Here is a 22,313-nt window from a genome sequence, read left to right as displayed (position 1 = left end):
TGTCACGCCCCCGTCCCACATAAGCTCTGCCAATTTTAGAGTGAAAATGCCAAATCTTGGCACAACTTTCCAAATTTTTGTGACAGTTTCTTTTGGCATAAAAGCTTTGATGATTTGGGACCAGAGCGTCTTGACAACTTCCACATATCTAGAATGCACAGTGTGATTCAATTCTCCCCTCACTATTTTGGTGTGAAATGTCTACAGGTCTGCGCCAACTCCAGAGGTTCTGAGGCAAAATCATCACATCTAGACAATAGAGAAAGACAGGCATGAAGAATATATATTTACAAGCATTTATTAACAAAACAACAAGCTTTGAAATGCAATTATATACAATGTGATATACTTAAGAGTTGCTATCTCTAATCTGGGGCTGCGCTTTTTAGTAAATAAAGCAGTGGGCAACCTGAGATTAGTGAATTATCTAAATATAATCCAGTATCAAAAGCTTTCACAAATGTTCCTAAAGGCTCTCAAAAAGGCTAATAGTGTGCCAGCTAAAAAAGAAAATGAATATTCACTGCTCCCCACGCCATAATCCCGCCCACCTCTAGGCAATGAAACCAGCGCCAACCAAGCAGTAGGCGGTATGGGGCGTGGCCTGGACGGCAATGTGAAGAGACGTGTTTGTGGAGCTCTCCTGCAAACTCCCTTGATAAATCCCTGAATACCGCTGTTATCACTGCCTCAGCCGGCTGTCAGGAAGATAAGGTGGTGAGGACTTATCTGGAGTGAGTCTGGTGGATGCAGAGAGGTGCCATGGTCCGTCACAGGCAAAAAGATAATGTAGGCGGGAAAGTCCCCAGCTCTCAGGATGGTGCCATGATAAGGCAGGAAGCTGAGAAAGTGAATGCAGCCTGTCAGGAGAGGATGCAGGTCGCGGCAAGGCTGGAGAAATTTGCCCGGACTTCAGAGAAATCACATCAGCATACAGATAACAGAGGTGAGGAGGGAGAAGACAATGCCAGCTCTGATGAGATGGGGGATGGTGAACAGCAGCAAGATAAGACAGGAGAAGTAGAGGAAGCACATAGTGCAGACCAGGCTCCAGAAAACCCCACTTTAAAGGACATTTTTGCAGTGGTGTCTTTTTGTAAAGAGGCTCTGACTTCCCTGACGAAGCAAGTTAAGGGATTACAGGCAGAGGTTGCTGACATTAAGAAAGACCTCAAGAAAGCCGATCTGAGAACAGCGGCTGTAGAGGAGAGAGTGGGGATAACAGAGGATCATATTACAAAACTACAAAAGTCTGAAAAAACATTTGCACAGCAGATAGCTGAAATCACGGCAAAAAATGATGATTTAGAGAACCGCTCTAGAAGAAATAACATCCGAATTGTCGGCATCCCTGAGAAAGCGGAAGGAAGAAACCCCACTGAATATGTAGAAGACTGGCTCAGGGGGAAAATGGGTGCTAATGTCTTATCCAAGCTCTATGCTGTGGAACGTGCACACAGAGTCCCGATGCAGCCACAACCAGCAGGCAGGGGCCCTCGCACTATGCTAGCCAAGCTCCTCAACTACAGAGACAGGGACACTATACTGCGAAAGGCAAGAGACATGGAGGATCTTATGATTGACGGCCAGAGAATTTCCATATACCTGGACTACTCCATTTCTGTTCAAAAGCTACGTATGACTTTTACAGGAGTAAAGAGGCGCCTGCGAGAGATGGGGGTGCAATACTCAATGATGTTCCCGGCAAAGCTAAGAGTGACGGCGTTGGAGCGGGTGCACTTTTTTACAACTCCAGAGGAAGCCATGCAGTGGTTGGACGCAAACGAAAAGCGGATCCGTTTGAAGGAATGAGCTGACTGTCTGAATCTGCAGTGTGTTGGAGAAGGCCGGCTGAGGCTCTACAACATCCTTAGGAGCTTACAGGGGACCCTTCTTGTTTTTTCTTTTTTTTTTTTTTTTCTCCTTCCCTTTGGGATTGAGGTAGTATGCAGGGGGAATGCGAAGGGTTTGATGTGAGCTTCGCAGGACATGGGGACTGCCTAATTTGGCGCGGTGGGGGTATTTACAATTTGAGATTCCAGTTTAATTACTGTTCGCCATTTTACTGTTATATTGGTTGAATATTGAGTGGAATATGATTATACATAGAAAGGGGGGGAGTGGAGAATTGTTGGAAAAGGGACGAGTTTTAAAATGTGTCTAAGAGGGGAAGGCGAGGGAGGTAGGGGGGAATTTAGTAGGGATTATGGACCAGGTTTGGAAAACCCGATGCTTCACGGGAGTACTCGAAAACAGGAAGTGGTGGGGAGTAGGAGGGGAGGGGAGCAGGGGGGAAAGGGGTAGGGTAGAGGCAGCATGGGGAGATACTACAAGGTTTGATGGTTTTACTGGGTGGGATAATGGGGGATAGAATTAAGGTGTTGAGTTGGAATATTAGAGGGTTATCAGATAGGTCTAGGAGAGCGGCAATAATTAAATATGTTCAAGACCAGAACCCGTCAGTAATATGTCTACTAGAAACGCATCTAACAAAGGAGACAACACATGTTTTAAATAGGAGATGGGTGCAGAAGGCCTATCACTCCACCTTTTCCAACTATGCAAGGGGTGTATCACTGCTGATCCATAACTCTGTGCAATATGAAGAGATAGAAGTGTATGTGGATAAAGAGGGACAGTGTGTGGCCGTCAAGTGTAAAATATTTGGCAGACTCATGTGTATAGCTGCAATATATATACCACCTCCATATAAGTGCACCAAACTAAGGGAGATAAGGGAGTTCTCTGAGAAGGGGGGAGTAATCCCTTTTTTACTGGTGGGGGACTTCAATAATGTGATAGACCTGTACTGGGATAGGAGTAGTAGACCTCCAGGTATTCAGGATAGTTGTATGACTTCGTTTGGCACTCTTATTGGGGAACTTGGAATGGTGGATGCCTGGCGAGTGAGGAATGGGAGGGTATCCTGCTTCTCTTGTTATTCGGCTTCACATAACACTCTGTCCCGCATTGACATGGCTCTAGCTAGTGATCTGATGGATGCAATGATAAGTGACGTGCAATATCTGACAAGAGTGATTTCAGATCATAGCCCAATTCTAGTGTCCATACGACGGGGAACCCTGACAGGGGGAAGGAGGGGAGAATGGAAGCTTCATCCAGCATGGATCCGTCATATTAATATGGGGAATATAGAACGGGATCTTGGGGATTTCTTTATCCACAACGAGGGTAGCACTGGTCCGCTGGTGGTATGGGATGCGATGAAGGCATACCTCAGGGGGCTCCTGTTCAGGGATATCTGTAAACGTAAAACACAGACGAGGCAGGATGAGAAAGATAGGCTGGAGGCCTTAGATAAGGCAGAGCTGGAAGCAATCCGGAGTACTACTACGGACACGAAGCAAAATCTTAGGCAGGCGCATGAACAGGTTAATAAGATGCTTTTGGAGAAGGCGGTAAGGAAGCAGGCATTCCAAAAATTGCATTTTTATGAGGAGGGGGAAAAAGTTGGTCATCTATTATCGGTCATAGCTGCAGCTCAAAGGAGTAGTTCATTTGTGCATGGTATGGACACGGTGGAGGGGACACAGGTCACTGAGGTTGAGGCGATCCTTGAGGTCTTTAAAGATTTCTATCGCACGCTATATTCTTCTAGCGGAGAGATGAGGGTGGAAGAGGTGGACTCATTTCTTGAGCGAGGTGAGCTTCCTGTGTTGTCTGTGGTGGATAGAGATAAACTGGAGTCACCTATTACTATTGATGAACTGGAGGGCGCTCTGCATGGCATGAGCAATGACAAGGCACCGGGAGCAGACGGGCTACCAGTTGAAATTTATAAACAGTTAGAAGAAATCCTATTACCCAAACTATTGAAAGTCTTTGAGGTGGCGGAGGGGGAAGGTGTATTGCCTGAATCTATGAGAGAAGCAATAATAGTAGTAATTCCTAAGGAGGATAAAAATCCGAGGCTTCCAGACTCATATAGACCCATCTCGTTATTAACAGCGGACGTGAAGCTTCTGGCTAAGGTGTTGTCAAACCGGCTGACTGGAGTTATATCTAACCTAATCCATATGGACCAATCAGGGTTCATGGCCAATAGGTCGACAGCTGCTAATATCAGGAGATTGTACCTTAATCTACAGTTGCCGCCTGACAACCCTGGCCGGAGGGTGATCGCTTCGTTAGATGCCCAGAAAGCGTTCGATAGTGTTGAGTGGGGGTATCTGTGGAAAGTGTTGCAGCATATGGGTTTTGGCCCACGGTTTGTAAAGTGGGTGCAGCTGTTGTATAATAGGCCTACTGCTAAAGTTAGAGTTAACGGTATGACCTCCTCAGCGTTTGAGTTGCACCGGGGAACGAGACAGGGCTGCCCACTATCGCCGCTCCTATTTGCTATTGCAATAGAGCCTCTAGCGGCGGCCATTAGGAAAACAAAGGAGATCCATGGATTTAAGTATGGGCATTTAGAGGAGAAAATAGCTCTTTATGCTGACGATTTATTACTTTTCTTGGGGGATCCATCAGCCTCATTGGATCATGCCATGCAGATAATAGAGAAATTTGGAGAAGTTTCGGGACTGACCATTAATTGGTCTAAATCGAGCCTCTTTAAGGTGGATGGGGAAGTAGCCTGGACAAATGAGGATACTGGGGCTAACAAATTGAAGAATGTGGATGAATTTAAATATCTAGGTATCCAGATATCTCTGCCAGTAGAAAAATACATACAGGTGAACTTATGGCCGCTCCTTAAAAAATTGAGAACCAAGGTGGATGCCTGGATCAAGCTACATTTGTCAGTTGTTGGAAGGGTTAATTTACTAAAGATGGTAGTAATGCCTAAACTCCTATACATACTGCACAATGCCCCTGTTTGTATTTCAAGGAAAAGATTTAAAGGGATAAACTCGCTGTTTAGGGACCTGGTGTGGGGTAAAAAGCAGCCTAGGGTGCGATTAGAGACTTTACAAAGGCCGAAGGATGAGGGGGGTCTAGCAATCCCAAATCCGGAATTGTATTATATAGCGGCGCAATGTCAACACCTCAGGGGTTGGTCTGATCGAGAGAAAGATGGGGGCATTAAAGAAGTACTGGAATACATAGTGGGTAGAAGTCCATTGGTAATGGGACTAGAGGATGGTGCGGTGGGGCTCCTGGGTAGAACGTCTCCTACAATGGCACTTATAAATAAGACCTGGGATAGGCTGAAAAGGGTGAGAGGGGTGACCCGGTTAACCAAGTTTACACCTATCTGGGATAACAGTAATCTCCCGGAGATTCAGAAAATGGGGAATATTGAGGAGTGGAGACGCAAGGGTGTGATATACATGCATCAGATATTGGACGGAGGAATTGTGAAATCGTTCCCGCAGTTACAGAGTGAGTTTCAGTTACCGGCGTCCGGCTGGCTCCACTACAGACAATTAAAACATGCGATTGCAGCCCAAGCGGCTAAACAAAGTGTGGCCATACAGACTGACCTGGTACTGGAGTATGTGTGTAAGGGCGGAGGAAGCACTAAAGGGATCATTTCTGGCACGTATAAAGATATACTACATACCTTTCTGTTAGAATACCCAATTAAAACCAAATCTAAATGGGAGGAGGAAGTTGGGCCGATAACGGAGGAGGTGTGGGAGAGTATCCTGGCGTATGTCCCTAAACTTTCCATGAGCGAACCGGCCAGACTGTCTCACCTATACGTGATTCACCGGGTATATAGGTCTCCCTTACTGATGTTTAAAATGGGGTTGAAAAGGAATTCGGAGTGTCCAAGGTGTCAGGGATCTGACGCAGGTATTTTTCACATGATGTGGTCTTGTCCGAGACTGGTCTCCTTTTGGACTAAGGTTATCCACAAGATAGGAAGAACATATGGGTGTGTCCTCCCCAGGGAACCAGTGATATGCCTATTGGGATATGTTGAGGAGCTTGGGGTGGAAAATACTATGAAAATTGTCATTGCTAGGCTGCTGTATGCGGCAAGAAAGCTAATCGCCAGGTCCTGGATTAAAAAAGACCCCCCGACCAGGGGAGAGTACATTAAAAGGGTGAAGTGTATTCTTCAGCTGGAACGGGGAGTGTATGAAAGAAGGGGGAATGTTAAAATGTTTGAGAAGCTCTGGTCTCCTTGGCTGCAATGCGGATAGGACGAGTGATGGACCAGTAAACTGATATGGGACGGGGATAGCCGTCTGAGACCTCTGATGTGTATGTTTTGTTTTATTTGTGTTACTAGTTGTTCCTCCTGCACAACGGGATGGTTCTATACTACAGTTGAAGGGTATTATAAGTGTGTACTATATGGGATGTAGTATCGGGGAGAAGTGTTGCTGCCGGGGTGGGGGAGGGGGGCGGGAGGGGGAGTTAAAGGGGTAATAGATGTGATAAATTTAATTTGGATGCCGATTTGTTATTCTGTTGTATGTACTCTGTTTTAATAAAAAAGTATCTGATTTAAAAAAAAAAAAGCAGTAGGCGGTATTATTAGCATGGGGAGCAGCGAATATTCATTCTCTTTAATATCGGGTACACATGATTACTAAGCAGCCCGCTTACTGCTATGACTGGGCGATTACGTGTGTCTACTATTAGACATTGAATATTCACTGCTCCCCTAACCCATAATCCTGGCTGTGGGGAGCAGTGAATATTCTGGCAGCTTACTGAAAGAAAATGTCCGTAGACCTTGAGAGCTAAGAAGACGTTGTAGACAATCCGTTCCAAGCAAAGACTGAAGTTTATTCCGAGATAGCAACAGAGCAGATAAGACAGGTTATGTGGCAGGATGACACACAAAGGTGTCTGGCAGAACAGCAGAATTAGCAACAGATTAAGTGTCCCCCGAAAGGCGTGTGCGGCTCTTATACATGTTAGACAAAGGAAAGCTCATACTGCAGAGAAAGGCGTATACGTTGGAGAATAAAGAATATAATGATACATCATGACATTATTTATGAGCATTGCGGTAAAAACCTATTGGATTCCTATGGGCCTCCATGATACTTTTCACTAGTTCAGCCATGTCGTCATTGCTGACATTTCTGATCCCTGAAGGCGCCTCTACTTCACATAACTCTTCACACACTGACAACTCTATTGACACCTTAATTTCTTTATCAATTCAATACACCTGCTATTCATGACGACACATCACCATCTATCAACTGATGCAATTGTATTCTTCTATTCGATTTAACCTTTTTTGGACCTTTTCTTATACTTGCTAATTACACTGATGTCATCTCTATCTCCTCTCTGGGGGGAGAACTCTAGCCAGTGCATCTCATTAGCTGCAAAGTTAGTTTGCTCAAGTCTTCCCAAGATGGCTGTTAAATACAACATGGCTGCTCAGCACATTATGGCTGACTATTCTCTAACACTTACGTCTGCGTGTAACTGAGGGCACATGGCAGTAATGTCATGCACTTCTGCGCTTACATGCTGAAGTCACTTGCCAGCATCAGAAGAGAACACCGTGCACCGGGAGAGCAGAGGGATGGGGCGTATAATCGTTTCTTTTCTTATGTTTACAGCGTGATGGGGAAATATATACCAGAAAGGGCCCAAGAAGAGGGCTATATATACAACAATGGGGACATATATACTAGGACGTGAACCATATATACCAGGATGGGGATCATTTATACCAGGATGGGATAAAGATGGGCAACATATATACCAGAATGGATATACAATATACACAAGGATGGGAGACACATCAACAGTACCTGAAAGGGGCCCAGGATGGGTGACATCAGTACAGAATTGGGGGATTATATCCCAGTAAGTGTCAGCAGCAGATCCCCCCCATAGCAGTGTGTCATGACCACATTTTTTGTGTCAATCTTTTTCCCTATATTCCTCCTTCAAAACCTAGGTGTGTCTTATTGTATTTTTTGGACCATAAGTTTAAAAAGAAATAAAATTGTTCTGTTCCTCACAAATTCTTACTTGAGCAATTGTAGCCAATTTTTTTTTTTTTATAAAACTCTTTGAATTATAGTACATCATGATGGCTTCTCCTGTGTGACTCATCGGACAACAGGATCTGATTAGTCTTAAAAACATTTGGCAAATTCTGAAAGCAAGAATGGCTGCTCCGTTCTGTTGGTTTTCAGATGTCGGCAAGACTTGATTTACCAGTTAAACATTTCAATTATTCACAACATGAAAAAGGTTCCCTTCCCTGTGCGGCTTCTTCACATGTTTAACAAGACCTGATTTCCTAGTAAAACATTGCCCACATTCTGAACATGAAAATGGCTTCTTCCCTGTGTGAGATCTTTGATGTACAACAAGATCTGATTTCTCAATAAAACATTTCCCACATTCTGAACATGAAAATCGCTTCGCCCCTATGTGAATTTTTTTATGTCTAACAAGATTTGATCTCTGAATAAAACATTTCCCACATTCTGAACATGAAAATGGCAACTCCCCTGTGTGAATTTTCTGATGTCTAACAAATTCTGATTTCTGACTAAAACATTTCCCACACTCTGAACATGAAAATGGCTTGTCCCCTGTGTGAATTTTATGATGTCTAACAAGATTTGATCTCTGAATAAAACATTTCCCACATTCTGAACATGAAAATGGCAACTCCCCTGTGTGAATTTTCTGATGTCTAACAAATTCTGATTTCTGACTAAAACATTTCCCACACTCTGAACATGAAAATGGCTTCTCCCCTGTGTGAATTTTATGATGTCTAACAAGGTGTGATTTCTGAATAAAACATTTTCCACATTCTGAACATGAAAATGGCTTCTCTCCTTTGTGAGATCTTTGATGCTCAACAAGTTTTGATTTCTGAATAAAACATTTCCCACACTCTGAACATGAAAATGGTTTCTCCCCTGTGTGAAGTTTGTGATGTCTAACAAGGTCTGATTTCTGAATAAAACATTTTCCACATTCTGAACATGAAAATGGCTTCTGTCCTGTGTGAGATCTTTGATGCACAACAAGATCTGATTTCTGAATAAAACATTTCCCACATTCTGAACATGAAAATGGCTTCTCTCTGTGAATTTTATGATGTCTAACAAAATTTGAGTTCTCAATAAAACATTTCCCACATTCTGAACATGAAAACGGCTTCTCCCCTGTGTGAGATCTCTGATGCAAAACAAGATCTGATTTCCGAATAAAACATTTTCCACATTCTGAACATGAAAATGGTTTCTCCCCTGTGTGAAGTTTCTGATGTCTAACAAAGTTTGATTTCTGAATAAAACATGTTCCACATTCTGAACATGAAAACGGCTTCTCCCCTGTGTGAGATCTCTGATGCACAACAAGATCTGATTTCTGAATAAAACATTTTCCACATTCTGAACATGAAAATGGTTTCTCCCCTGTGTGAAGTTTCTGATGTCTAACAAATTCTGATTTCTGACTAAAACATTTCCCACACTCTGAACATGAAAATGGCTTGTCCCCTGTGTGAATTTTATGATGTCTAACAAGATTTGATCTCTGAATAAAACATTTCCCACATTCTGAACATGAAAATGGCAACTCCCCTGTGTGAATTTTCTGATGTCTAACAAATTCTGATTTCTGACTAAAACATTTCCCACACTCTGAACATGAAAATGGCTTCTCCCCTGTGTGAATTTTATGATGTCTAACAAGGTGTGATTTCTGAATAAAACATTTTCCACATTCTGAACATGAAAATGGCTTCTCTCCTTTGTGAGATCTTTGATGCTCAACAAGTTTTGATTTCTGAATAAAACATTTCCCACACTCTGAACATGAAAATGGTTTCTCCCCTGTGTGAAGTTTGTGATGTCTAACAAGGTCTGATTTCTGAATAAAACATTTTCCACATTCTGAACATGAAAATGGCTTCTGTCCTGTGTGAGATCTTTGATGCACAACAAGATCTGATTTCTGAATAAAACATTTCCCACATTCTGAACATGAAAATGGCTTCTCCTCTCTGTGAATTTTATGATGTCTAACAAAATTTGAGTTCTCAATAAAACATTTCCCACATTCTGAACATGAAAACGGCTTCTCCCCTGTGTGAGATCTCTGATGCAAAACAAGATCTGATTTCCGAATAAAACATTTTCCACATTCTGAACATGAAAATGGTTTCTCCCCTGTGTGAAGTTTCTGATGTCTAACAAAGTTTGATTTCTGAATAAAACATGTTCCACATTCTGAACATGAAAACGGCTTCTCCCCTGTGTGAGATCTCTGATGCACAACAAGATCTGATTTCTGAATAAAACATTTTCCACATTCTGAACATGAAAATGGTTTCTCCCCTGTGTGAAGTTTCTGATGTCTAACAAAGTTTGATTTCTGAATAAAACATTTTCCACATTCTGAACATGAAAATGGCTTCTCCCCTGTGTGAATGTTCTGATGTCTAACAAGTTGTGATTTCTGAATAAAACATTTCCCACACTTTGAGCATGAAAATGGGTTCTTCCTAGAGATAATTTTTTGATCGTTAGCAAGGGTTATTCTTGGAATAAAACATTTTTCACATTCTGGGCTTAAAAATGGCTTCTCCCCTGTGTGAGATCTTTGGTGTTTAAAAAGATATGATTTCTGAATAAAACATTTCCCACATTCTTGACATAAAAATGGTTTCTTCCCAGTGTGATATTTTTGATGGTCAACAAGATGTGATTTCCTGGTAAAACATTGCCCACATTTTAAACATGAAAATGGCTTCTCCCTTGTAGGAACCGTTTCATTCGTTTCATATTCCCCATTCCTTCTGTAACTTTTATTCTGCTTACAATTCTGTGATAAATGGGAATTTTGGGCTTGTTTGAAAAACTCAGACGATAGAGCTTTCCGAGGAAAGACAGGATTTATATCTGGGACAACAGCATGCTCTTCATATGTATCATGTGGGATACTTTCATCATCTGTTATAAATTCTGAAGATATTAGAGATCCATCTGAACTCCCAATACAGTGAACTGATAAAAATAAACACAAAGTTATTAATTTTTAATGATATTATCTTGAAAGTACATTTATTTTTTTAAACCATAACATCAGAAATTAAATTAGTGAAAAAATTATTCTGAATCTGTTGTCCAAAATCGAGATCTAAAGGCCCCTTTACATGCCACGATTTATCTGATGATATGTCGTTGGGGTCACGGTTTTCGTGACGCACTTCCGTCGTCTTTAACGACGTTGTTGCGTGTGACACCTACGTGCGACTCCGAACGATCTTAAAAATAGCGAAAATCGTTGATCGTTGACACGACTTTCAGTTTAAAAATATTGTTCGTCGTTTGGAACGCAGCAGACCTATTGCTACGTTTGACACCCTGCCAACGACGAACAACATCTACATGACCGCCTTAGTCAAACAATATCTCGCTGAACGATATAGCGTCGTTTGTGAGATGGGTACGTGTGACCGCTACAAAACGACATATGAGCGATCTCGGCAAATCGTAGCAACGATCTGGATGTGTCACATCGCTAACGAGATCGCTAGCGATATCATTGTGTGTAAAGCGACCTTAAGAGTTACATCTTTGTTAATTCGGCTCTCCCATTCCTAGCACCAGTTATCTGGAATGTGCTACAGTAAATAATCTGATTGATTGTCACAATGTGACTGCAGGATAATGAGGGACAGGGGCTCCTATACTGTCCCTCACACTAGGGGACCCTAAGCTATTCCTAACCTCTGGATTACCCCTGAAGATGGAGATGCCGCAGTCTCGTGCATTACTAGTCTCCTGACTAGATTTAATCTGTGATCCCCAAGGGAAGGAAGGGGCAGGATTATGATGGAAATACAGATAGGACACATTGCAAACTCACAAAAATAAACAGTGAGAGGCTAAGGAGAAAAGCAAGAGCAGGAAGGCAGCAACAAAAATGACAACAAGGGTTAACACCACAACAGCTCACAGTAATAATGCACAATAAATACCCATAAGTCTGGATCACAACACCTCACCAGATCAGTATAGGTAAACTATAGCTGGCATTAATCAAATAGTCCAGCCAGCATGTACAGAACGGGAGCAAACAATACTTTCTCCTCTACAGCATGTGATCACAGACATTAACAAGCAGCCCAGCAGAGAATAACCCTTACTAGCCTGCTCAAGCCTGTGGTTTGACGGCTGTGTCTCCCTGCGCTGCTCACAGACAGCAGAGAAGTTAACATGCAAAATACCAGAAACTATCATTTCAACAGATCCTGACGCTGCCATGACAGTTGGCATAACCTGCAAACATCTCCATGAAACATTGATCTACAACATAGACAATTTCAAAGAGGTTTTTTTTAAAGACGAAAATAAAATAAAGACAGATGCTGAAAATTCAACTGGGTTGTCTGGGACTGTAACGCTGATGGCCTATCCTTAGGCTTTGTAACCAAAGCAGGTAGCAGGGTAGCAGATAAACATTAGGGCTCCAATTCATCAAGACCGGTGATGTACACTGAAAAATGAGGTCAGGGACTGGAGTGAGATTTCTGGCATAGGGAACATTGCAGTTTGTTATGAATTAGAGAAGCGGTGGCATCACACCCTTGTTCTGGCCAAGCTCTGCCCATTTTGGCAAAGCTGGTTAAAATTGTCGTGAACACACACAGACACACACATCAGCCTGTCTCCTCTTCAGCTTTAGACTCCTCCAAATGAGACCTTTGGTCACATGACGTGATGTCAAAATGGTCCTTAAGCAGTCCTATGATTGGTATATAAACACTGGGGCCCCTGGGAGAAAGGGGGCCCTGTGCAATTGCCCAGTTTGCTCTCCCTTTTCCATAATGCCAGTTCAGAAAACCAGCCTGTCTTCTGTTCAGTTCTTTTAGACTCCTGCAATTAAGAGACCTTTGGTTACATCATGTCACATGACTTTGAAGCCATCAAAGGTCTTTAAACAATAAACCTCAGAATACAACTGATGGGGTCTTTAAGAGAGTGAGGTCTTGAAATTTGCGCCGTTTGACTCCTCCCAACGCTGGCCCTGACTATAACTAGAGCTTATTTATGGAGTAGGGCTTATATTTCAATCATTCTTCAAAAATCCCATAAAATTGTGCTAAGTGTTATTGTGATGCCCTGGACTAGCCAGGTAGTCACAGGTAGGCCCTTGTAAAAACACCCGTCCCCTAAAAAGGTGTCATCAGCCAACCTTAAAAACCTAGTCACCTGTTTTGCTATATTTTTTGCTAATATTTTTAGCACTAAGGTTCAGATACGGCTAGAGACCCGCAACACACATCCGTTTAATTTGTACGTGTGCGGTACGTATTTGCACGTACCGGAGACACGTACACACGGAGACCCATGTTATTCAATGGTAGATGGCACACACACGTAAAATCACACGGAACGTGTGACCATGTGGTAAGTACGTGTGTGCGCTTTTCTACACGGACGACATGTACGTTTTTGGCCGGCAGCACGCAGGCACGGACCCGCTTTAGTCTATGGGTCCGTGCCTGCACATACCGCACACGGAGTATGTCCGTGTTCAGTGCGTGTGCGTTTTTACACTAGCGATCTTATTTATTTTTTGTTTTTTTTTAAATTAAAGTCAGTATACTTACCTTTTTTTCTGCTGTTCTCAGTCAGTCATTCTTACATTGGCGCTCGGTGTTTTTCTTCCCCCGGCTCATACCGCTCCCCGATCACCAGCGTGGCGAGGAACAGCTGTGCAGAGAATACGCGGCAACAATTACTTTGAATATACCGGCCGCTCATTAATCAATCTCGTATTTCCTGCTTTCCCCACCCACAGATGCCTGTGATTGGTTGCAGTCAGACACGCCCCCCACGCTGAGTGACAGCTGTCTCACTGCACCCAATCACAGCAGCCGATGGGCGTGTCTATACTGTGCAGTAAAATAAATAAATAAATAAATAATTTAAAAAAACGGCGTGCGGTCCCCCCCCATTTTAATGCCAGCCAGATAAAGCCATACGACTGAAGGCTGGTATTCTCAGGATGGGAGCTCCACGTTATGGGGAGCCCCCCAGCCTAACAATATCAGTCAGCAGCCGCCCAGAATTGCCGCATACATTATATGCAACAGTTCTGGGACTGTACCCGGCTCTTCCCGATTTGCCATGTTGCGTTGGCAAATCGGGGTAATAAGGAGTTATTGGCAGCCCATAGCTGCCAATAAGTCCTAGATTAATCATGTCAGGCATCTCCCCGAGATACCTTCCATGATTAATCTGTATATTACAGTAAATAAACACACCCGAACAATCCTTTATTAGAAAAAAAAAACACTAACAAATTGCCTTGTTCACCAATTTAATAAGCCCGAAAAAGCCCTCCATGTCCGGCGTACTCCAGGATGGTCCAGCGTCGCATCCAGCTCTGCTGCATGAAGGTGACCAGAGCTGCAGAAGACACCGCCGCTCTGGTCAGCTCCACGCAGCTAATGAAGGGAATAGCGCGATAAGCTGAGCTGTCACTGAGGTTACTCGCGGCCAATGCTGAATACAGCTGATCGCACTATTCCCTTCATTAGCTGCGTGGAGGTGACAGGAGCGGCTGTGTCTTCTGCAGCTCCGGTCAACTTTCATGCAGCACAGCTGGAAGCTACGCTGGACCATCCTGGAGTACGCCGGACATGGAGAGCTTTTTCGGGCTTATTAAAGTGGTGAACCAGGGTATATGTTTGTGTTTTTTTTTCTAATAAAGGATTGTTCGGGTGTGTGTGTTTATTTACTGTAATTTACAGATTAATCATGGAAGGTATCTCGGGGAGACACCTGACATGATTAATCTAGGACTTATTGCTGCCAAAAACTCCTTATTACCCGAATTTGCCAACGCACCAGGGCAAATCGGGAAGAGCCGGGTACAGTCCCAGAACTGTCTTCCAACAAGCCTAGAACCTACAATAGCCCTCAGTCCAGTAGACCACTGCACAACCAGCTCTGTCCTCACCTATTGTACCATCACCCATTCCCTGTAGACTGTGAGCCCTCGCGGGCAGGGTCCTCTATCCTCCTATACCAGTCTGTCTTGTACTGTTAATGATTGTTGTACGTATACCCTCTTTCACTTGTAAAGCGCCATGGAATAAATGGCGCTATAATAATAAATAATAATAATATAATGTATGCGGCAATTCTGGGAGGCTGCTGACTAATATTGTTAGGCTGGGGGGCTCCCCATAACGTGGGGCTCCCCATCCTGAGAATACCAGCCTTCAGCCGTATGGCTTTATCTGGCTGGTATTAAAATTGGGGGGGGACCGCACGCCGTTTTTTTTAATTATTTATTTATTTTACTGCACAGTATAGACACGCCCACTGGCTGCTGTGATTGGGTGCAGTGAGACAGCTGTCACTCAGCGTGGGGGGCGTGTCTGACTGCAACCAATCACAGGCGTCTGTGCGTGGGGAAAGCAGGGAATACAAGATTGATTAATGAGCGGCCAGCATATTCAAAGTAATTGTTGCCACGCATTCTCTGCACAGCTGTTCCTCGCCGCGCTGGTGATCGGGGAGCGGTAAGTATGAGAGAGGGCTGCTCACTTCAGTCACTCGGGGGATTAGCGGTCACTGGTGAATCCTGCACAGGTGACCGTTAATCAGTACGCGGCACACAGACAGAGCCGCGGCATGACAATGAAGTCGGGTGAAGTTCACCCGAGTTCATTCTCATCGCGCAACTCTGTCTGCTGTCAGCCGACATGTATCAACGACATTGTGCAACACACAAACGGACATTCCACACGGACATTCCACGTACACATACACGGGCATTTTAGACACAAACACGGACATTTTACACGTACACACGGCTCGCATACGCCATCACACGGATGCCATACGTACCGGAAAAACGCCCCGAAAAAACGGAACACGGACCCGAAAAACGGACCGTGTCGCACGGACGTTTTTTTTGCGGAAGTGTGTTTTAGGCCATAAAGAAGGCAAATAAGTAATTTTATTATAAAGATTAATATGAAATACAAACTTAAAGGAAAAGTATGATATTGCGTACACTTTTGTATAATGAACATACAAAGGTTAAGTACAGTTAAATACTTACATCACCAAGGAGTTTTGGAACATCATCTGTCTGGAACTACAGTCAGAGAAGCATGACATAGACAGAGAACTCCTGGAAATCCCAACACTGACCGGACGTCTCGGTACAGGTACATCAGCTTCTGTCTGTGCTATATTTCATCTGATGTTATAGAGGTTTGAACAATATTACAAGTCTTAAAGTTAATGTGTTGTAGTCTTATTCATCCATGCCCTTTGATGGCCAGTCATTGGGCATAGATGAATCAGAGATACACCACACATCAGACAATGGGGTAATAAACCCACAGCATTCAAATCTCCCAAGAATACACATCAGGTATTTGAGCTAGGTAAATGGATATATTGTCTGTCTGTGTATATAGCAAACCCATAAAACATCAGATTGTTGAACTAAAGTAAATTATAAGGATTCTCCTACAATGATATATTGTCTGCCTGTATATATACAACAAACACACAGAAACCCTTAAGCATACAGAAGATTTTGTCACCATGTACACTTTGTCTGTATGGTTAAACAATATGTTATAGTTTAACATAATGTATAAACTCAAAAATAGCCATTTTTATATTTGCAATACATCACCTCCCTCAGGATTTGATGGACACACCAGGGGGCGTGCCCAGGCAGTTGGACACGCCCACCGAGGAGTTCACAGGTCCTGAGGCAGGAGAACAAGGAGATCAGTTTTGACAGTGGAGTGGTGAAGTTCAAGAGCAGAGGCAGACCTGTGCCCAGGTCTGCCGCAGTCTAACACCAGGTGTCTGGGTCGGAGCCCAGTCACCTCTGGCTAGGAGGCAGACTGTGGCCTCAGCCTGCAGGAGCCGGGAAGATGGCTCGGTGGAACCGTAAGGGATCGGGGCAGGGTAATGGCCCGCCGGTACCGAACCGGGGAACCGACTGGAAACCAAAGCACAAAGGGGGGTACTCAGACCCTGAAACGCGGTCCCGAAACTATCGAACCCCGTTAATTAACTGATTGAGGTCTGGACTTTAGGTCCTTTCCCATCCAAGTCCCGACTGAAGACAACAGCCCACCGAGGGGGATAAAAAGCTACCGCTCAGGCAAAGAGATCCCACGGGCCAGCGTCTGCGGGCAAACGGGCTCTCCCGACACAGACAACGCCGGGGAGCGGGCTCTCGTTGCTGAAGCACAGGCTGTCCATAGCTACACAGAAGGTGCAGGAGAAAGGCGGAGACCACCAACCCGAGTGGGGGACCAGACGCAGCCGGCTGCGGGAACCGACCACCATCTTCTTGGTTTACCAGAGACTCCTGTGCATCTGTGATAGTGAGTACGACTGTGCCCTCGGGCCACGAATTGCCCTGCACCGCCAAGCACCGGACACACCACACCAATCCGGGTCCCGGGGCCATCACCCCTACCCACGGAGGGGTTAACACCAAAGCTGCACAACATCTCCCCCAGGTGCCTAGTGAACAGCAGCGGTGGTGTCCACATTCACCACAACCCGTGGGTGGCGTCACGAACTCAAACCAAAAATCACGGCCTCGGCCGTAACCCTAACCCACTCAAAGAGCCAGCCCCTTCCAGAGCGAAGTGACCCCCGGTCCGGAGGCGCTCGAGCCACCCACAAATGAGCCCGGATCCGAGTGGCTCGGCTGCAGCCGAGCGCGGGGCGGTACACATTGACTCTTCTGGCGTCACGAAGAGGATACTTACCAAATCACCTACCTGGTGAAGTGCGCCGTGAAGTAGAAGTCAGCGGTGACCTGTTGAAAAATTTCAGAATTCGCCATCTTGTCGCCATCTTTTGGCGCGAAGATTCCTGCCAAAGCCGTCTTCCCTGCAAAAAGAACGCGAGACTTGAAACCCCGCCCCCTGGTAATTCGGCTGTGCCAAAAAGCGAGCGGTCGAAAAACGAAACTGAGAAGCGAGTGCCGCGAAAAGACCAAGGGGGGCGGGTGAAGACCCCGTGTTATGTGGCCGAGAAGATAAAGGGCAGGGACTCCAAGACTCTGCCACCCGTTTGGTTCCTGGACTCCGAGAGTTCATCATGTCCGCCCTGTCTGGCAAGCCCGCAACCCTGGAGCCCGCGCCCGAAACAGCGGCGTGGGTGGATGCCCGGACGGCATTAATGTGCTGCCGCTTGCAAGCCCAGGTGCGGTTCTTGATGGAACGATGGGTGGCCAAGATGGAGGAGATAGCCTAGGCCGCGCGAGTGCGAGAAGTGGAGGCAAATTTTGGAGAGCGGCTAAGCGACCCACGCCCCATGTCCCTGAGGGACCGGCCAATGCGGCTGAGGGACTCGGTCTGCCCCTACTCTCCATGTTGCTTCCCTCACCACTTGTGCCGGTTACCGCTGCTCCCCCGCTCGGTCCGCTGCCCCCGACACCGTCAGTGGAGCCCGTCCCATCGGCCTGTGAGGACCCACCTGGGGAGGCAGCCCGCGGACGGCCGCTTATTCGGCCCGCACCAATCCCGCTCCCGTGGAAGATCAGGCCTCGGAAGATGCCCGTTCCCGAGGTGGACCCACCGGTCCCGGAAGTGACCGCGCCCCAGCTGCCCAAGGCCCCGGCAGTCCTCCCGGCCAAGATGGAGGTGGATGCCGACCGGAGGAGGGCCCAGCAGGTAACGCTGGCCGTTCCCAGGTCCCAGGCCTCGGCTGAGGTCCTGCGGGGTTGCCGCTGCCAAGCAGCAGAGCCGGCCGTGACACAGCGGGGTTCCCCAAGGAGGGTGTCGGTCGTGGCTGAGACGGGGGAGCTCCGGCTGGGCCTGACCCCCGCACAGAGAGACCCGGAGCAAGCAGAAGCTCCGTACTGGGAGCAGCGGCAGAACCAGCTGGGCCGGGAGATAGCGGCCCGGGAGAAGCAGAAGGTTGAGGTGCTGGCCCGAACCATCAAGGAGAAAGAGAATCTCCGCAGCGCCACCTATCGGGTGCGGGGCCCGACCCGGGAAGGCCAACTCTGCCAGTTTGACCCCTGCCGTGGATGGGGGGTTATTTTTGAGCCCAGCCTGGAGGCCAAGATCTTTGTCTCCCAGAGGAATGTGTACCCCCACCTTCCGATGGGTCACCCGGACCGTGACCTGGAGCCCGGTGAGCTTGTTACATACACCCGGCATTGCAGGGAGAGGGGATGGTTCACCCTCAATGTGAAGAGGAAGGTGAGCCGCAGCTTCCCGAGGCGCCCCCAGTCCCCTCCCCCGCCGTATGAGTCTGAAGAAAGTTAAAAGGTGGCGGTTCCCGGCTACCATGTTCCCGTCCCCATTGGGACTCTGCTGTTTTATACCCCCGTTTAAACCTTAGACAAGGCCGAGAACTTGCAGGCCACCCAATAACTTTTGGGCTTTGTAAATAGCCCCTTGGACCAACCTTTCATGTCTGCAGTCTCCGGAGAGGCTGGTTGGAGGAAGGGCCTGCGGCAGAGTAGGCCGAGGTCCCGTCACCATGGCAACCGGTGAGAACCCTCCGGGTCCAGGGGTCCTCTGGACATGGGGCCCCTGAGAGACTGCCGGGTATGGAACTTTGTACCCGACCCGTTGTGGGCAATACCCGGACTTGAACCCGATTCCTGGACTGGAGAAAAGGGGTGCTGACCTGGTTTTAGAGCCAGCATCAAGGCTAGGTTTGCTTGGGTGGGCAAATGAAAGGACCCAGTCCCGTTCCCGTTTAATAAAAGTGTTTTACCCGTTTGCAACGTTAAAGAAAAATGCCTGTAAGGGATGGTTCCAAAAAGTTTGCTTAGTATGTAAATAATGTTATTATAATTGTATATGTTTCCCGTTTTATCTTTTTCAGTTCAAAATAAACCGGTGGTGGTCGGACAGCCCGCGGACGGTCTGTATTAAACCAAGGGGGAATGTGACGCCCTGGATTAGCCAGGTAGTCACAGGTAGGCCCTTGCACAAACACCCGTCCCCTAGAAAGGTGTCATCAGCCAACCTTAAAAAACTAGTCACCTCCCTCAGGATTTGATGGACACACCAGGGGGCGTGCCCAGGCGGTTGGACACGACCACTGAGGAGTTCACAGGTTTTGAGGAAGAAAAAACAAGGAGATCAGTTTTGACAGTGGAGTGGTGAAGTTCAAGAGCAGAGGCAGACCTGTGCCCAGGTATGCCGCAGTCTAACACCATGTGTCTGGGTCGGAGCCCAGTCATCTCTGGCTAGGAAGCAGATGGTGGCCTCATCCTCCAGGAGCCGGGAAGACGGCTCGGTAGAACTGTAAGAGACCGGGGCAGGGTAGTGGCCCGCCGATACCGAACTGGGGAACCAACTGGAAACCGGAGCACAAAGGGGGGTACTCAGACCCTGAAACGCGGTCCCGAAACTACCGAACCCTGATAATTAACTGATTGAGGTCTGGACTTTAGGTCCTTATCCCCCCAAGTCCCGAAGGAAGACAACAGCCCACCGAGGGGGATAAAAAGCCACCACTCAGGCAAAGAGATCCCACGGGCCAGCGTCTGCGGGCAAACGGGCTCTCCCGACACACACAACGCCGGTGAGCGGGCTCCCGTTGCTGAAGCACGGGCTGTCCATAGCTACACAGAAGGTGCAAAAGAAAGGCGGAGACCACCAACCCGAGTGGGGGACCAGATGCAGCCGGCTGCGGGCACCGACCACCAACTTCTTGGTTTACCAGAGACTCCTGTGCATCTGTAATAGTGAGTATGACTGTGCCCTCGGGCCACGCATTGCCCTGCACCGCCAAGCACCGACACACCACACCAATCCGGGTCCTGGGTCCATCACCCCTACCCACGGAGGGGTTAACACCAAAGCTGCGCAACATCTCCCCCGGATGCCTAGTGAACAGCATCGGTGGTGTCCACATTCACCACAACACGTGGGTGACGTCACGAACTCAAACCAAAAATCACGGCCTCGGCCGTAACCCTAACCCTCTCAAAGCGCCAGCCCCTTCCAGAGCGGTGACCCCCGGTCCGGAGGCGCTTGAGCCACCCACAAACGAGCCCGGATCCGAGTGGCTCGGCTGCAGCCGAGCGCGGGGCAGTACATTATTTTTGGACTATGTTTAATTTTCAGGGAAACAGGGTATTTATGAACCCTCTGCAGGTCTTTGAATTGCCTTTATAATGACATAGAGAAGGCACTAGAAACAAACAGAAGGAAAGACAATACAGTTGAAAAAATAACAGAGCAGAAAGCCTAAAAATGTAAACACAAAATTAGTGCAGAAAGAAAATGAGTAGATATCTCTTACAGGATAGAGCTGGAGGAAACACATCCTGAGGAACATCGGGATCTTCTTGTTTACAGTCCTGTGGGAGAATAGGACGGGGACATCTCTCTGGTGTTGTCCTCTTATTGGATAGAACTGGAGGAGACAAATACAGGGACTGAATTCATTCCTTACATACAGATAATTATAGGCCGTATCTATTTAGTCCTGTCTATTACCTGGTGATGTGAGGGGCTGGGGAACCTCCATCATGACGTCCTTGTACAGATCTTTGTGTCCTTCTAAATACTCCCACTCCTCCATGGAGAAATAGATGGTGACGTCCTGACACCTTATAGGAACCTGACACATATAATGATACCGTCACCCCCGATCCCTTCATAGCGTTACTGTATAATGTCCCAGCATTCCCAGCAGTGTCACCTCTCCAGTCAGCAGCTCAATCATCTTGTAGGTGAGTTCTAGGATCTTCTGGTCATTGATGTCCTCATGTATCGGGGGGTGAGGTGGAGGCCCCGTGATTGGGCTCAGGGGTCTTCCCCATCCCTCAGACACAGGGGCCTGACAGCGCTCACTAGAGGTCTTCTTCACTACTGTGTAATCCTGGTTATGGAGAGACACAGTAATAAATCTCACTCCAGACATTTCCAGAGTCCTCACCTCTCCAGTTCTGTCCATCTGTTATTCCCATAGATAAGAATGATGTAATGTGACGTCATCAGAATCTCTCACCTCTCCAGTAAGCCGGAAGAGGATCTCTAGGGTGAGGTGTAATATCCTCTCCGCCATCTTGTCCCTGGTCATATCCATCCTGGCCAGGAAATTTTCTGAAAACAGAATAATATCACTGAAAGGATCTGATATTATAAGGACCTGAATGGGAAGGAGATGAGCCGATATGGAAAATGAATGGAGATAATAATGGAGGGAAGATATCATTTGGGTAGGAAAAAAAAATTTCAACATGAAATGAAGTAGCAAAACCGACCCATAAAAGTATTGCACCTAAAATGGTATCAATGAAAACGTCAGCTCATCAAGCAAAAAACAAGTCCTCACTCAACTCCGATGTCGGAAAATGGAGACAAAAACTGATTTTTTAATTTTTTTTTTTCCAAAAGTCTGATTTTTATTCACTAC

The 22,313-nt window shown here is 46.3% G+C and overlaps 1 protein-coding gene across 1 annotated transcript in view; it reads right to left on the bottom strand.

The window, feature by feature from the left end:
* The window catches only part of LOC142259153 (uncharacterized), a 61,694-nt gene extending 39,990 nt beyond the window's left edge, over window positions 1-21,704 (bottom strand). Inside the window, 4 exon segments of the mRNA XM_075331658.1 lie at window positions 8,173-10,922; window positions 21,195-21,308; window positions 21,392-21,515; window positions 21,597-21,704. Coding sequence (XP_075187773.1) covers window positions 8,173-10,922; window positions 21,195-21,308; window positions 21,392-21,515; window positions 21,597-21,620 — 3,012 coding nt within the window. The 5' untranslated portion in view covers window positions 21,621-21,704.
* Between the last annotated feature and the right edge of the window lie 609 nt (window positions 21,705-22,313).

Source organism: Anomaloglossus baeobatrachus, assembly GCF_048569485.1.
Source record: "Anomaloglossus baeobatrachus isolate aAnoBae1 chromosome 5 unlocalized genomic scaffold, aAnoBae1.hap1 SUPER_5_unloc_3, whole genome shotgun sequence".
In the NCBI taxonomy this organism is placed as follows: domain Eukaryota; kingdom Metazoa; phylum Chordata; class Amphibia; order Anura; family Aromobatidae; genus Anomaloglossus; species Anomaloglossus baeobatrachus.
This window is presented reverse-complemented; position numbering and strand designations above follow the sequence as displayed.